This window comes from Epinephelus fuscoguttatus, linkage group LG10, assembly GCF_011397635.1.
Source record: "Epinephelus fuscoguttatus linkage group LG10, E.fuscoguttatus.final_Chr_v1".
Classification (NCBI taxonomy): Eukaryota; Metazoa; Chordata; class Actinopteri; order Perciformes; family Serranidae; genus Epinephelus; species Epinephelus fuscoguttatus.
Genome location: NC_064761.1, coordinates 28,390,380 through 28,405,340, shown reverse-complemented (window position 1 = coordinate 28,405,340; position 14,961 = coordinate 28,390,380). Strand labels below are relative to the sequence as shown.

At 42.0% G+C, this 14,961-nt stretch overlaps 1 protein-coding gene across 1 annotated transcript in view; it reads right to left on the bottom strand.

The window, feature by feature from the left end:
- agbl4 (AGBL carboxypeptidase 4) overlaps positions 1-14,961 on the bottom strand; it is a 400,933-nt gene that overhangs the window by 547 nt on the left and 385,425 nt on the right. Inside the window, exons 11-12 of the mRNA XM_049587376.1 lie at positions 12,132-12,294; positions 97-190 (exon numbers count right to left, since the gene is read on the bottom strand). Coding sequence (XP_049443333.1) covers positions 97-190; positions 12,132-12,294 — 257 coding nt within the window. The remainder of the gene's footprint in view (positions 1-96; positions 191-12,131; positions 12,295-14,961) is intronic.

Below are 14,961 nucleotides of genomic sequence, written 5' to 3'. Positions count from 1 at the left end.
GCTTGAGTATCAACAACATGCAAAATGAAAGTCATATTTGGATAATTGATTAAAGTTCCTGTTTATTTATCTCTTCATAATGCCACACTGCTTCACCTTTGAATGTGAGTCGGTCTGTTGTCCTTGATAAAGTTGTTGAGTTTGTAGTAATCCAGGAAAGTTCGAGCCACGTTCCTGCCCAGTTTGGTGTCTGAGGACAGGGAGTTAAAGCTAATCGTCTTTGGAAGAACATCGCTTAAAACACTTCCTAGATCAGTGAATCCCAAACTGCATGGTGACCTCTTTGGATTGGTGCAGAGCCACTGCACAGCATCATGGAATTAAACTTAAAGCTGCACAGGAAAATATCACCAGACTTTGCGGTGTCTCTCCATTTAATAGAGCATTTTAGCATCTTTCAGCTCATTGTTTTAGTTTTACAGTGCGTATCTTTACTGTTCAGTTTACTCTCATCGCTCTCACTTTCTTCACAGCACTAAACAGCAGGCACATAAAGTTAGAGAGTAGCTAACTCAGTGCATATATGTGGGTTTTTTTAAACACAGGATATCCTGCTAAATTTAGACAATAAATTCAATAGATAGATTCCTTCCCCATAGATTCATCAATGTATTGTGGTTGTATGATGTTTTAAACTGTATATTTTTAATAACATTTTAGGTCTACATGTAAAAGCCCAACTAGGGACACGAGTTGAAAATTAGCAATAGCTATAGACTCTCTGTGCAACACATCAGTCCCATACTCTGTACTAGAACTATGTGAAATTGCATCGTCCCTATCAAATGAAAAATAAGATAAAGTGCCAGTAGACAAATATGCTTCTTTGTTTTGCTTTCTTTTTACCGGTGTGTCACATTCAGCATCACAAATGTGCTGGAAAACACAAACTGGGTTAGTAAACAGAAGAAAGCAGCATGAGGGCCAGTGAAAATGTTACAGTGGTTATTTTGTTTGTTTTTTTTTAACTCTTATCATTCAGTCTTTTTTTCAAGTGCAGTGCAGACTAATTTGGAACGATGTTCAAGAGCTGCTCTTACGGAGATGGACAGTATTTGGTGGCAGCGTGTCATTGCATCGTGCCAGAAAATTATGCCGTCCACCAAGAGGTCATATTTCCATCACTGCCAATCAAAGCCGAGGTGGAGCCGATAAATACCCGTCACTACTGCAAAGTCATTTGTCCTTGGAATGAATGCCAGTTGTAACTTTTCCTATTAAATACACAAGCCAGATGTTAGCAGGTACAGCTATGTATAACAGTGTAGTAGAACATCTGGCAGCTACAGAGCCAGGTATTTCCCTCAGGAATCAGAGAGTTATAATCAGAGAGAATATTAATCAGATGGCCAGAAACATGACTAAGAATGAATATGTGCTTATGTTGCTGTGTGTTTTCCATGTAAATAGGCAACTGTTTGCTAACATTTTCAAGATAACAGCTCTATAAGGTAATAATATGTCCCCAAATGGCAAAAAAACCCAAACAGTTAATACTGTTTTACTGTCAGTAGAAGATAACTTTTAACAGCAGAAATTTTGATTGGTCAAACATTGATGCATTGTGTTGCAATAGTATCTGCTGGAATGGGCCCATTGTTAGTTCCACCTGTACATTTACTGCTATGACAAAGTCAAAATGTTTGTTGTAAAAAAGGTCTATGGATTGATTTCATTTGGGAATGATAAAAGAAAAAATAAAGAGCGTTCTGATGCACCTGGGACTGTGCACTGGTTTCCCCATTTTGGACCTGAGCGGTTGGGGCATCCAGAAGAGGCTGGAACAGCCGCTGCCAAGTACGCCACGTTTTTGCCTTCTTGGAGACAAATCTGTTCTAACAATGGGACTTACAAAAGAGTAAGAGTCAGACTGGCTCTTGCAAGCTTCCTTAATGCAGCTAAGATAATACTAAGGAACTGGAAAAATACAAGCACACCTGGTTATAAGGACTCTGATGCGTCTGTGACAGATAAAGTTCATTCAAGGCCCGCTGTCCTAGATAGAGCCAAACATTCTCAAAAGAAGTTTTCAACAACTAAAAGAAGAGTGAAAAATAAATGGAGATTTCACTCATACATAAATTTAAACATGAATAATATATTTTTTGCATGACACATTCAAGCCACTTTATCTTCACTTAGATTCTGGACAAGTTTAAGATATCATATTTTAAATAAAAAACCCTATAATCATCCACTCTGTCACCAACACACCCAGTGCACAACAGTAAATAACTAGGGACTAGCATCTGGAGAAATGAGCAGTGTAAATCCTCAAGGTACTAACACATTGTGTTCTGAATTAACGGAGGTTAAATCAACTGCATTTCGCTAATGTCAGCCAAATGCACGAGGCCAGGATGAATCACAGAAAAACAATTACTTATACACTGAGGCCTTATTTAAATTCAGGGGTGAGCTCACACATCATCCCTCTGCCCAATTGTCCCTCTCTACATTAGGGACAATATCAATAACATCTACTGCTTTTATAAAACAGCTGAGCATCTACGAGTGCTGTTGCTAAGCCTGTGATCATTAGGCTAGCAGAGCAAGTAATGATGACAATCAGGTTCAGATAATGAACAAGTAGAGAAACGCAGAATGCCAACAATGTTCCCAATCACCAAGAGTAAGGATATAGTAAATACAGATGAATAAGAACAATGTCGCTAACAGAAGTACATTTCATCTCGTCACTGAGGCTGAAAAACAACATCAATATCAGCTATCCACCCTTTTAGACATATGTCCATCGTCCTTATTCCATCATCCTCCGTCTATACAGGATGTACATTCATACTGTTTATATAGATCCAAACACAAACAGAAACATAAAGGATTTTTTTCTTTTTTTTTTCTTGAATCATTGATGTTTAGCTACCTCCATTCTTCACCAGGCTGGAGCATGATGGAGCAACACAGAGACATAATCTGTCACTTTCCCCTGTCATTACCTTGTTGATACTCAGATACGGCCTGTCATCCGCTAGACTATTTATCTGTCACAAACCTGTGATTGAAACAACTGGCATACAAAAAAAGATTTTTAAAAAAAGATGGAGATGCGGTCATTTTTATTTCTATTTTCCAATTTCTCGTAATGATCAAAAAATGGCCCGGGCTACATAAATCCTGGTTGCAATAAAGGTGGAAATCTATTGCTCAAAGCCTGTTAACTTGTGAACCATCCATCCTGGGTTTGAACAGGGTGTCTGGGCGTCAACTTTTGGCTCTGTAGTTTGTCATACCTCAAGCATCACACACAGACACACACACACACACACAAACACACAGAGAAGGGTATACCTGGTAAGTAAGGCCAGTAAGTATGCAAGAAAGCCCCTCTGTAGCGAGTCTGTCACCTTGGCCTTTGAGGGTGTGTTTTTGCATGTTAGGGAGTCTGCACAGGACTTCATTCTTCACCCGGCAGGCTGATGGCAATGCTCTCCACACGACTCCAGAGTCTATATTTACATCCCATCTGGCTGTTTGTCTGTGAGTCCTGCATCAGGCCAGCCTTGCTGTGAGTGTGTGTGTGTGGATGGACCGCACAGTCTGTCTCATTACAGCTAGCTGATGATGCTGATTAGGTCGAGATAAAACTACAGATGAACAAACTAAGGTTACGTCCTTCTGAATCTTGCTTTTATGCTAATTTTAATGCATAATAGTTATAAACACGACTAAGAGTCTGCAGCCATGCTAGCAGGACAGCTGTGCTTTCAGCTTAATGGTAACAGCGTGCTGTCTCATAAAGACAATGCTAATGTGCTGATGTTTAGCAGGTATGATGTTTGCGGTGCTCACCATCTAAGTTTAGAAAGTTACTATGTTTGCTAATTATCAGTTAACACAAAGTGCAGCTGAGGCTGATGGGAAATACTTAAGTTATGTAGCCACAGTGATGGACAAATTAAAATCTTTCTCCTGATAAGGGCACTAGATCATTAATGGATCACTGAACGGACCTTCTGGGCACAGACCCAGGGGCCCAAAGTGTCAGGAAACCTCTTGGCCTTCACATGCAAAATGTAATTCAAATTAACATGTACAGACCAGACACAGACACATAACCACAAAACACACAAAATGACGACAAAGAGACATAAAATTACCTAAAACAGACATAAAATGACCTCAAAGAAACACAAAATGACCCCAGAGACACAAAACAACCACAAGGACACACAAAATGACTACAAAGACACATGAAATTACCAAAAAGGACACAAAATTAACTAAAAGTGTCACAAAATTACCTCAAAGAGACACAAAACAACCAAAAAACACACAATATAACCTCAAATAGACGCATAAAGACTACAAAGAGACAAAAAAACAACCCAAAATGACTCAAAATGACCTTAAAGAGACACAAGAGGACTACAAAGACACACAAAACTACCAAAAATCACACAAAATTACCCTAAAGAGACACAAATATTGCCTAAAATTGACACAAAACAACTACAAGGAGTGACAAAATGACTACAGAGGCACAAGACAACCACAAGTGTGCACAATATGAATTCAAAGAGCAAATAAGATACAAAGTAACCTCAAAGACACGCAAAATGACCACAAAGACACATGCAGTGACCAAAAAGGACACAGAATTACCGATAAGTGACACAAAACTACCTCAAGAAGACAGAAAAAGTCACCTTGAAGAGACACAAAATTGCCTCAAATCGACACAATTCAACAAGACACAAAATGACTACAAAGAGGCACAAAACAACCGCAAGGAGACATAAACCCACAAAAAAAATGCATAATGACTACAAAGACACGCAAAATCCCCACAAAGTCTGTGTAGGAGAGGTGGTGGAGCCTTTTGCATAACTCTAACCACCAAAGTTGTAATAGTTCATTTTAACAGGGATATGAATGTGTTTGCCAAATGTCATGGCAATTCTAGTCTAGTAGATACTGAAATGTCACAGTGTAAGTGGGAAATCTGACCTACTGGTGGCGCTAAAGGAAAAGTCAGGGGATCATCAATGTCATGAGGATTCATCCGCTGGGAACCACGAATGTCTGTCTAACATTTAATCGCAATCCATCCAACAATTGTTGAGCTTTTTCAGTCTGTACCAAAGTGGTGGTTCAAATAACCAATCGACCAATAGACAGGACAGACATTCTCATCCCTAGAGCCACTGGCATGGCCAAAAATGACACATATGATTGTTAACTGCTGATTCACTGATATACACTCACACATGTTCATATTCAAGGACATAAACTAATTCTCTAAAACCTGTATACACATCGTCAAACACACTCCTCTCGTATCCTTGACGTCTTCTTTCTGACCTCAGGAAAGTTTTTGGTGTTTTCCTCCATTCTCTTTCATCAGCAGAGCCCGGTGCCAGTCCCGAGCTCTTTGGCCAGGCACGCTCAGCGACAAAAATATCTCCCGGACCCCACCGTGCGCAGATGGCCTCTCAGCTTGGCTTGTCACGACTCACCGTCTATTACAGGAGGTTTTGTGATGGACGGTCAGATTCTGAAGGAGAACTTCATCCACGTGGCGAATGCTCGGAAACGCAGGGGATGCCCTGACTGCTGTCTGGACCATTGCCGGGGGAAACCGTAGGGTCTGGAACGAGGCTGCTGCCGCAGTAGGAAGTGATGTGTGCCAGAGCCAGTAAACAGTTGGTGGGCTGCAGCTTGGATTACAGAGGTGGGTGGTAGTGGAGGCTGCTTCAGTACACGTCTAGAACACCTCTTCTGAATAGACAAACTAATAATACTGCTAATACTGAGTCATCAACATAACTTGATCTGAACTCATTATCATTATCATTTTGTAATCATCATCCAGCCTCAGAGAGGTCAAAAAGGTGTGTGAGCCAGCTTCACACAGCCTGTCAGCATCTTGCCTTCCTGTCACCGAGGTGTGTGAGGTGTATTCTTTAACATCCCGCTACACATAACGGTCTTGTCTAATCAATGGCAGGTCATTGTCATGGCTCAAGGGCATGCCAGCTTAGGCGCTGATGAGATACGTGAGACAAAGGGGGACGGGGACGACATGACTTGTTTACTGCAGCTGTTTACTGTCATCACGCCATTTAGCGGCTTTCACCGTCTTGTCCCTCGTGCCTAGTCCCTGGCAGACAGACAGACAAGGTGACGATCAGACAACAAGGCCCCCAGTGGTAAAATGGACAAGACACGCGGAGAATGCTGTCCAGATTGGACGGGAGTTAACAAGGAGACAAGCAAGGGGACATTCGAGCCATCAATACGGCGACTGACAGGTCCTGTCACTGCACTGACACGTAGAGAACTAATTATCAATGCTAATTAAGAGGGTAGTCAACAACAGCAATACAGAAAGGGACATTTTTGTCCCCAATAGCGATTCAGCAGACTGAAAGACCTCACGTCCCGTTGCCCAGAGGGACAAACAAGGGTTGATTTAAATCCCTGACAAGAGGAACTGTCACTGCCAAGGAGACAAGCGCTGAAACTTGAGTAGTAAAATTAAATAAGTGTAAAAAAGGCTTCAGTTTTCTTACAGTGTGCACTGGCAGGAATACAAGACTCGTCTGATCGATGCTGCTCTGAAAACAGGATATGAATACTATTTTTATATTCCAATTATTATGTTTGTTTACAAGGGCTGTACACATTTGTTGTTTAGGAAAGGCTCTGTATTGTGTGTAAAGGTTCAAGGAATAAAAGCACTGTAAAACAAAAAGTAGGCCTACATAACAACATACACACACATGCGTTTCATCATGGTACCTGTGGTTTATGGCTCTAAGCCTCTGTTTATGTTCTTTCTCATTACTGTCAATAATCCTGAAGGCATTCTTTTTATAATGTTACAATCCACTGACAGCAGAGATAATAAATAAACTGGAATGAAAACAATCAAAACTAGTTATGAAAAATATACAGATGGTTCAAAAGATTTGCACAACCACTGATTATCTGTGTGTGTTCTGCCTTGGATTTTACAGTTTGGCAGCTTTCAATTTCATTTCAAAACATTTCAGCTGCTTTCATCTCTGACTTCAACTGTCACTTCAACCACTTTCAACTTCAGCTGACAACTTCACTGCTCTCATCTCCTTTTGTTTAAAGACCCCCTCCAGTAAAAATGAAGTTTTTAACTCTGTTAACATGTCCACATGGTGTTTTTTATACATGCCAAGACATCATACGTGAAATAAGCAGTCAGTTCCATGGCTGAGCGTTCTCGCATTGGAACTGCAATGTAGTAATGACAGGTTCAAAAACACACATTCTGACTTTCAGGGTTTGTTACGTATCAAATCTAAGGAACAAATCATGTAACAACAACAACAAAAGGAGAATCCAGGTGTTGCTACGTATCAGTATTTTGCAAGCTAAGTTTCGTCATTGGCAGCACACTATTAGCTGTTTAATAACGTAATCAAGCTGAAGGCTCAAGTTATCTATTATTGTTTATTAGGACTGGGTATCAGTGGGCTACTCAATACATTTAAGCTATCAACTGAAATAACCAAAGTATTACCGAAACTTCTCGAGTCAAATGATACCTGCTTCCGATCATTTTTGCACCAGCCTGATACTGGACCATCCCGGGAAAAACCATCTGCAGAGCTGCTCTTTCCTGGCACATGGCCAGTTCAATGTCCACCCGGTTAGCACAAGATAACACAGCAAAAATGAAACAGTCACAACCAACTCATTCCAACACTGAAACGGCTCACTGTCATTAAATCTGTTAAAAAAAACGTAATATAGCTGTGTGATACTAATGTTGTGTTCATACTGGCCGTGAATCAAACAATTTGCGTGAGTGAATAACATGTAAAGTCAATGGAAAGGTGCAATTAGACAATTAGAACTTCCATTGGATGGTGCGATGGACGCAATGCAAATGACACAAAATACGCAAATTAAGCAGCAAGAATGAAGCAAGAGGTGGGATTTCGCGCCATATGCTTATTCACAAGTGGTGAAAAATCTGAACTTAAGCGACCAATTTGCGCTGTGATACGCAATCAGCACTGAGATGCGCCAGGGACGTATGACACTGAGGATGTACCGACGGAAGTTCAGTCATCAATGCAGTGATTTCGCGCGCATATAACACAAGTTATTGAGTGTATGAAACGAGTCAACACAAAATATTTTAGCTTTCAAACTTACATGAGTGACATGATGCGCAAATTCATATCACTTTTGGTATGAACACAACGTAACAGTTAGCCCTGTCACTGTGTGTCTGCAGATGAACTCTCATCAACTGTCCCTGATGCGGAGCTCACACTCCCGCAGCAGCAGCTAGTGGTAGATGTAGTGGTGTAGATGAGTGCGGTGTATTGACAGAGTTTGCAGTTCAGTGTTCTATGATGCCACCGAAACATTCAAATACAGTTATACTACACGCTACTCCATTCACATCATGGGAATCAAATTAAGTACTCTACTGGTATCGGTATGACTGTAATTTTGTAAACGATCCCCAGCCCCACTGTTTACAAGCTGAGGTTTGTGTGTTTGATGAGCAGAGTATGGTGAGCAGGTACGCTTGAGCTGCAGGGGCGGGACTATTTTCCATATTCATAGATCCACGCACACTAAATGAAGCAAAGGTGACAGGTTACATCTGAGTCATTTTAAGCAATGCAGGGCTTTTTTTCATGGGAAATTTCTAATAATGTAAGTCTAATGTAATTTTGATGAACAGATATGAGTTTTTAGGAGTTTAATTAATGCCCAGAGAGCAACTTTAACTTTAACTGTAACACTTTCAGCTCAATCACACTTAATGATTTCAGTTCAGCAGAGTGCTTGAAATATCTTTCAGCACTTCCATTTTACCTGCAACTTCTTTCAGTTTCATGCCTGTAAATGCTTCAACTGCAAATTTTCAGCTGTGAGGATACTTAAATTTCCTTCCTAACTTTCTCTGACTCGACATGAACATCAACTTCATCGACTTACACGAAAAACTACCAGAACACAACTGGAGGTGTGAGTGCGTGCATCTTTGTGATTGCTCATGTGAGGACACCTGTTCATCTGAGCATAGCAACAATATTTGTGCAATCAACGGTGTGTCTAAATGTCTGTGTGTGTGTGTGTGTGTGTGTGTGCGCTCGCTCGCTTGCGCGTGTCAGCACCTATCCATTTGTGCATGTCTGTGTGATATGATGTGTATGATGTGTGGTAGTGAAGCATATTTGCCTCCAAGCTATATCATTTGCATACTTCTCACAGCCTGTCCTTTGGGTGTCAGGTTCACTGATGCATGCTGTGTTCCACTGGCAGCTCTGGTATTCATGGAGTCCCACTGTTATGGTGAGGTGCACGTCTGGGTGTTGCTGCTTTGGCAGGCAGTCATCACACACACACACATATAGAAAACGAGGGCTACAAGTGTGTATATCTTTGAGTGAGCCAACACCATACAATCCTGCCAGATAACCCAACATTGACACTCTTGACAATATATAGTGATTACTCGAGTGAGCATCGTCCATAAGAAGACCACTGTTTCAGAAGCCTTTCTTTACTGAAGGAAAACAGCAAATTTGCATGAATCAAACAATAAAAGAAGAAAATTGCACTTCTCTTCCTCTCCGAGTTAGAAGTTTAAAAATCTTGAAAATCTGCACGTCTGTATGACAAAAGAAAAAAGCAACCGCTCAGCTCAGCGCAGGAGAAACAAGAGCAAAATCTTTCAGGGAAGCGTTACAGCCTGAATGGCTTTTTAAAGTTTTTGAATAATTCTTCAAAGTCACAGAGAATACTGTCTCTTCACAACACACAAAAAGCACCCACACACCTACAAGGTAAGTAGGCCCCCAAAGCTCACATAAATGCACGCACTGAACACACACATACACACAATGGAAAGCGTCAAGCTGAGTTTTGAACGAGGTCCCAGATTCTCTCAACCTTGATCCATTCCACTTTCCAGTTTAAACTTCAGAGTCTGAACCGGAAGGTCCATCACAAAACACAGGTGGGCTATGAAAATAGAAAAACTGGGAGAAACATAACAGGCCAAAATATTTAATTACAGTTCTGGAATGTGGGATGTCAGAGAGACTGAAACTACCTTTAAGTACAGCATCAAAAAAGAGACATATACATGTAGGAGTATGCACACACACACACACACACATACACACACACACACACACAGGTGTTAATGATTAGAGGACGAAGAGAAGACAGACACACGATGGAGGTTGTGCCTGCTGTTTCAGAGAAGAGGATTCTCAGCTTGACTAAATGATATAATGAGCTGTTATGTTCTGGGTGATGAGATGAGAGGAAAGGACAGAATGGAGGAGAGAGGAGGACATGAAAGGAGAGATCAGAAAACAAATGCACACACACTCCGCATTACACCTTTTTCTGAGCACCTTCAAACTGCGACAAAAGTCTCAGCTGTGCAAAAGGTTAAGATTTCAATTTTGCCGGCTACAAGTCACAGCGGTGGAGAAGGAGAGTCAGGGAAGATTAAAGGGTAAGGGCGGCATGTTTTCAAGGTGGCAAGAGTTAGGGGTGAGGTTATTACTCATTTGTCATGTATTAGTTTAAAGGACTATGTGTGCGCGCCTGTGTGTGTGTGTGCATCAGGTGAGAAAGGTGGAGGTGGGGGGCATTGAGATGCTAAAGGTCTCTGTTGATGATTTGCACGCTCCATCGAGCTGACTGCTGGGGCGTATAAAGCGACATGGTCGGTTCCTTCAACCTGCCTGACCCCAATCTCCACTCTACACCAGGTCCCCGTGCTGCCTGCCCACCCTGTGGAGCCCCTCCTCCTTGTACACCTCCCCTTCTCATAGCCAAACACACACACGCACACACCTGAAAAACAAAAAAAGATCAAGCAAGTCCTCCCACAAGGGCTGAGTTTTCTCCCAATTTGACCTTCAGATGAAATGTCCCCTCTGGCTCCCCATTTCTTATCCTGCTCTGAACCCAGTGCCACCAACTCAAATGAAAACACAGTGGAATTTGTTTATCGCAACAGCCAGACACCTGTCTCCTTCTAAACGTAAGGCTAACAATTTGTCTGTGGCTGTGGTGCTGCCCTGTGTGCATGGACATGCCTGTATTTCCAGTGTGTCACATCTGTAATGCAGCCACTGACCTGTGTGTTTCTATGAGAAGCATTAAAGTGATGAGAGGGTGAGGAAAACACACACCACATCCCAAAATGCATGAGTGACTGTGTCGAACTTTTTCTGCACATTTCCAATTATCAATTTTCACCAAAATGTTTCTAACTTTTCATGTCAGAAAGTCAGACTGTGCCAGCTCCCAGCACTAGAGGGCACTAGGGCTACGTCTATCTCCACCCTCGCCTCCACCTGCAGACTGTGTGTAGGGGAGCACATACTTTTCATATGTAGGGTCCTTATCGCTCTCTCTAAATCTCTCCTTCTCCCTCTTCTCACTCACTCTATCGCTAAGATCAGACCGCCATCGGCTGGCTCTCCGGAGCTCTTCAACCCCGAGAAGGTCAGCTGAAGGAAAACTTCCTCCCATCTGGCTCCATTAAGGCACCTGTGACCTTCGGTTCCCGTGACGAATGTACGTGCGCACTCCTACGTGTGTGATCCTAGTCGACAGGAATCACTCTTGTTCCATTGTGCTATTGTTTATCTCAATCAAAGCCTCAACTGTGCACACACACGCAGCACTACATATGCCAACACAAGCCCCTTTCTCCTCTCTCCTTTGTAAATGAAATCAATAGACGCAGCTATCACATCACTATTCTGTCACTGCACATCTGTCGCAACAAGAGGCAACAAAAGAGCAACATGGCTTTCTAGTGAGCACACATGACCTCACACATACATACACACATTTATACTCACACATACACAAACATTTACACTCACATGTGCACACACACTCAACTCCAGGGACACAAATATCAAAATAATGACTCCAATGATTACAAGATCAATTGGCTTGATTTCAGTGGGAGATTGCAATGGTAGCAACATGTGTGTGTGTGTGTGTGTGTGTGAGGAGACGAGAGATAAAGAGAGACAAAACATTTCCGCTGCTCTCCACACTCTGATCTTTTCCTCCGTAGACCTCACACAGACTCATGTTCGCTCACGCAGATCACATATGTTGAAGGATACACGTCTCCTCAGTGTACGGCACAGGAGCGGTGCTGCCAGCCATCATGTAACTGTAGAAGGACACCTCGAGAGTGTAGCAGTATGACGTGTCATCAAGGAGACCACCAAGGAACCGTCTACCGGTGCCGGCCTTCACCACGTCTCGGTTAAAGGATGTGTTGGACTGGAGAAATAAACAACAAAACAACATCTCAGACACTGTGTTGGACTTGTGCTTAGAAAATGACACTTCAGTGAGAGGATTTGGGTTCAAGTCTTTGTGTCGCCAAGCATCTTTATTGCTAAAGCAAGTCTGGAAAATCTCCCTTTGGATATCATTAGCCCCAGCTATGACATACAACCTTAAATACCTCCATGGACCCTGAGTACCGGTATGAAATTGTCATGAGCCTCATGAGGCATTAGCAGCCTGGGTTTCCCAGTTGAAACTTTCCTAAATAAAATGTTTTCTAAAGTCCTTAAAAACCTGAATGACAGATTATTTCTTACAGTAAAAGAGTAGAGGAAACACATTCAGCAAAAACATATTGTTTTTGTGACCCAGTTTACACATGACTGTACTTAAAAAAGTCTACACGGCACAGTTGTACACTATGGTGGGAATGGGTCTGTTACTGCCAACTTCTGTGATGTAAAATCACACAGCAGCTATTGTGTTGTGCAAATCTGGTAAGACCTGTGAGTGTGAAACAGCAAGTCTTTGTTAATAAGTTAACCATGTCAACAATCAGTTATTGAAGGTTTAAAGAAAAGGTTCTGGAGAAAACACGGTTGGGAGCAGATACTTAATGTATTAATTAAAATTATAACAAAATGGACTGACTTCTTCTGTTAAAACAGTAGTTTCCCTTAAAGGGACAGGCCACCCTAAAATCAAAAATACATATTTTTCCTCATACCTCTTAGTGCTATTTATCAGTCTAGATTGTTCTGGTGTGAGTTGCCAAGTGTTGGAGATATCGGCCGTAGAGATGTCTGCCTTCGCTGGTCTCTTTCCAGAAATCATGACCTGGATACTAAATATAAAACACAGACCTTGTTGTGAGCAGTTTCATGTAGGAACTATTTTCTAGTACTACTTTCTGCCAAACTACATCCACCAGCCGTATCACTGCGCAGGAGAAAGCGTGCAAATACTCATGGGTAAGAGGCTCGTGCTTGTGACAACGCGAGATGTAAATATAAAAGTCGTCATCATCGGCTGAGCTCCAATGTTAGCTAGCTCACTGGCGCTAGGTGAGCTAGCAGTAGATGCACGCTTCCCTCCTGGATGTATTTCAGTAGAGAAAAAATAGCTCCTACATGAAACTGCTCACAATAAGGTCCTGGGATTATCTTCACTAACTGGGTCATGATTTCTAGAAAGAGACATTGCTGTCAAGTTTTTCTAATGAATTTTTTTGGTGCTTTTGGCACCACAAGCTGCGTGCCATCTAGTTCCATTATATCGGAGAGAAGACAGACATCTCTACAGCTGATATCTCCAACAGTCAACGACTCACACCAAAACAATCTAGACTGATAAGTAGCACTACAGGTAAGAGGGAAAATATGTATTTTTGATTTTAGTGTGAACTGTCCCTTTAAGTACATCACAGGTCATACGTAGCATGGAGCAAACCCTCAGCATACATATAACACTGTAAGATGAAATTGTAAGTTAGTTTTACTACCAGTAGTACAATATACTACAGGGTCTAGAGTCAGTCTGAGAACCAGCCTTTGACAAGCTAAATTAAAACAAACCCTTTATTGTATTTACAATAATCCATCCATTTATTTTGACTATATTTCCTTGCTGATAAATGAAAAAACAAAACGGCTACTGTCAATATCGGCTGATTCTCTCATCAGTGGAAATGCATTAACATCCAATGATTTGTTTCTCAGCCGGTTGCGGTGGTAAGCCTCTCGAGGATCCAGGACAAATGATGAAGGGTACAGTAGCTTATTTGAACAGATTGACTTCATACAATGTCATTACAAAGCTGTAAATGGCTATAGCAGGGGGGGAAAAAAGTCCGGTCTATTTTGGGTTTCGGCGTGTCAGCTATACTACACAAATATGACGCTGTCTTGGGAAGAGTGTGGAAAAAGTTTCCATTCACTGTCACTCCACTCTGCTGCAGTGAGAGTTGCCTTGCTGAAATGCAAACTTGGCGGCCACCAGTGGGAGTTTGCCATGATTGTGTTGTGCTGCTGCTGCTGCTGCTGCACTGGGCTTTGGGTAGTGCTGAATGGGCAGAGGGACAAAAGCACAGTGAGGGAGATGACCCTGGGGCCAGCTGTCACACAAGCAATACGGAGCGAGGGAGAGAAATTCTCCTGAAATAGCGTTTTACTCGTCCTTCGTAACTGCATACTGTATAGACACTGACAATCAGTGACATTTCCATACATGTGTGGGTGAGCATCCGCCTCTCTGGCTTGTCTCTGTATCCAGGTTGGCACCAGGTGTCAATGGGCAATAAAGGTTATTCTTTATGATGTGTGTAAGTGGCTGTGCTATGAAATGTCACCATCAGTGAGAAAACGAAGGTCAGTAGAAGTGACACCAGCTGAGAGAAAACGTTTGGCAGATAATGTATCTGTATAAAAACGTGTTATTAGGTTATGCATGTGTGGCTGCGTAGAGGAGCATCGCACTCAGTGAATGGATGTTTTCTTCCACATGCTCTTCTGTTCTTGCTTCTCTCCTCCATTCATTCTCAATACTTTCATTTCCTCCTCAGTTTCCCCTCCTCAGTCTACACAGTGCAGTCCAAATAAACCCAGTTTCTGCCACCTAAGAGGGTGCTTAAGCAGAACACCTGCACTGCTCAGACAGAAT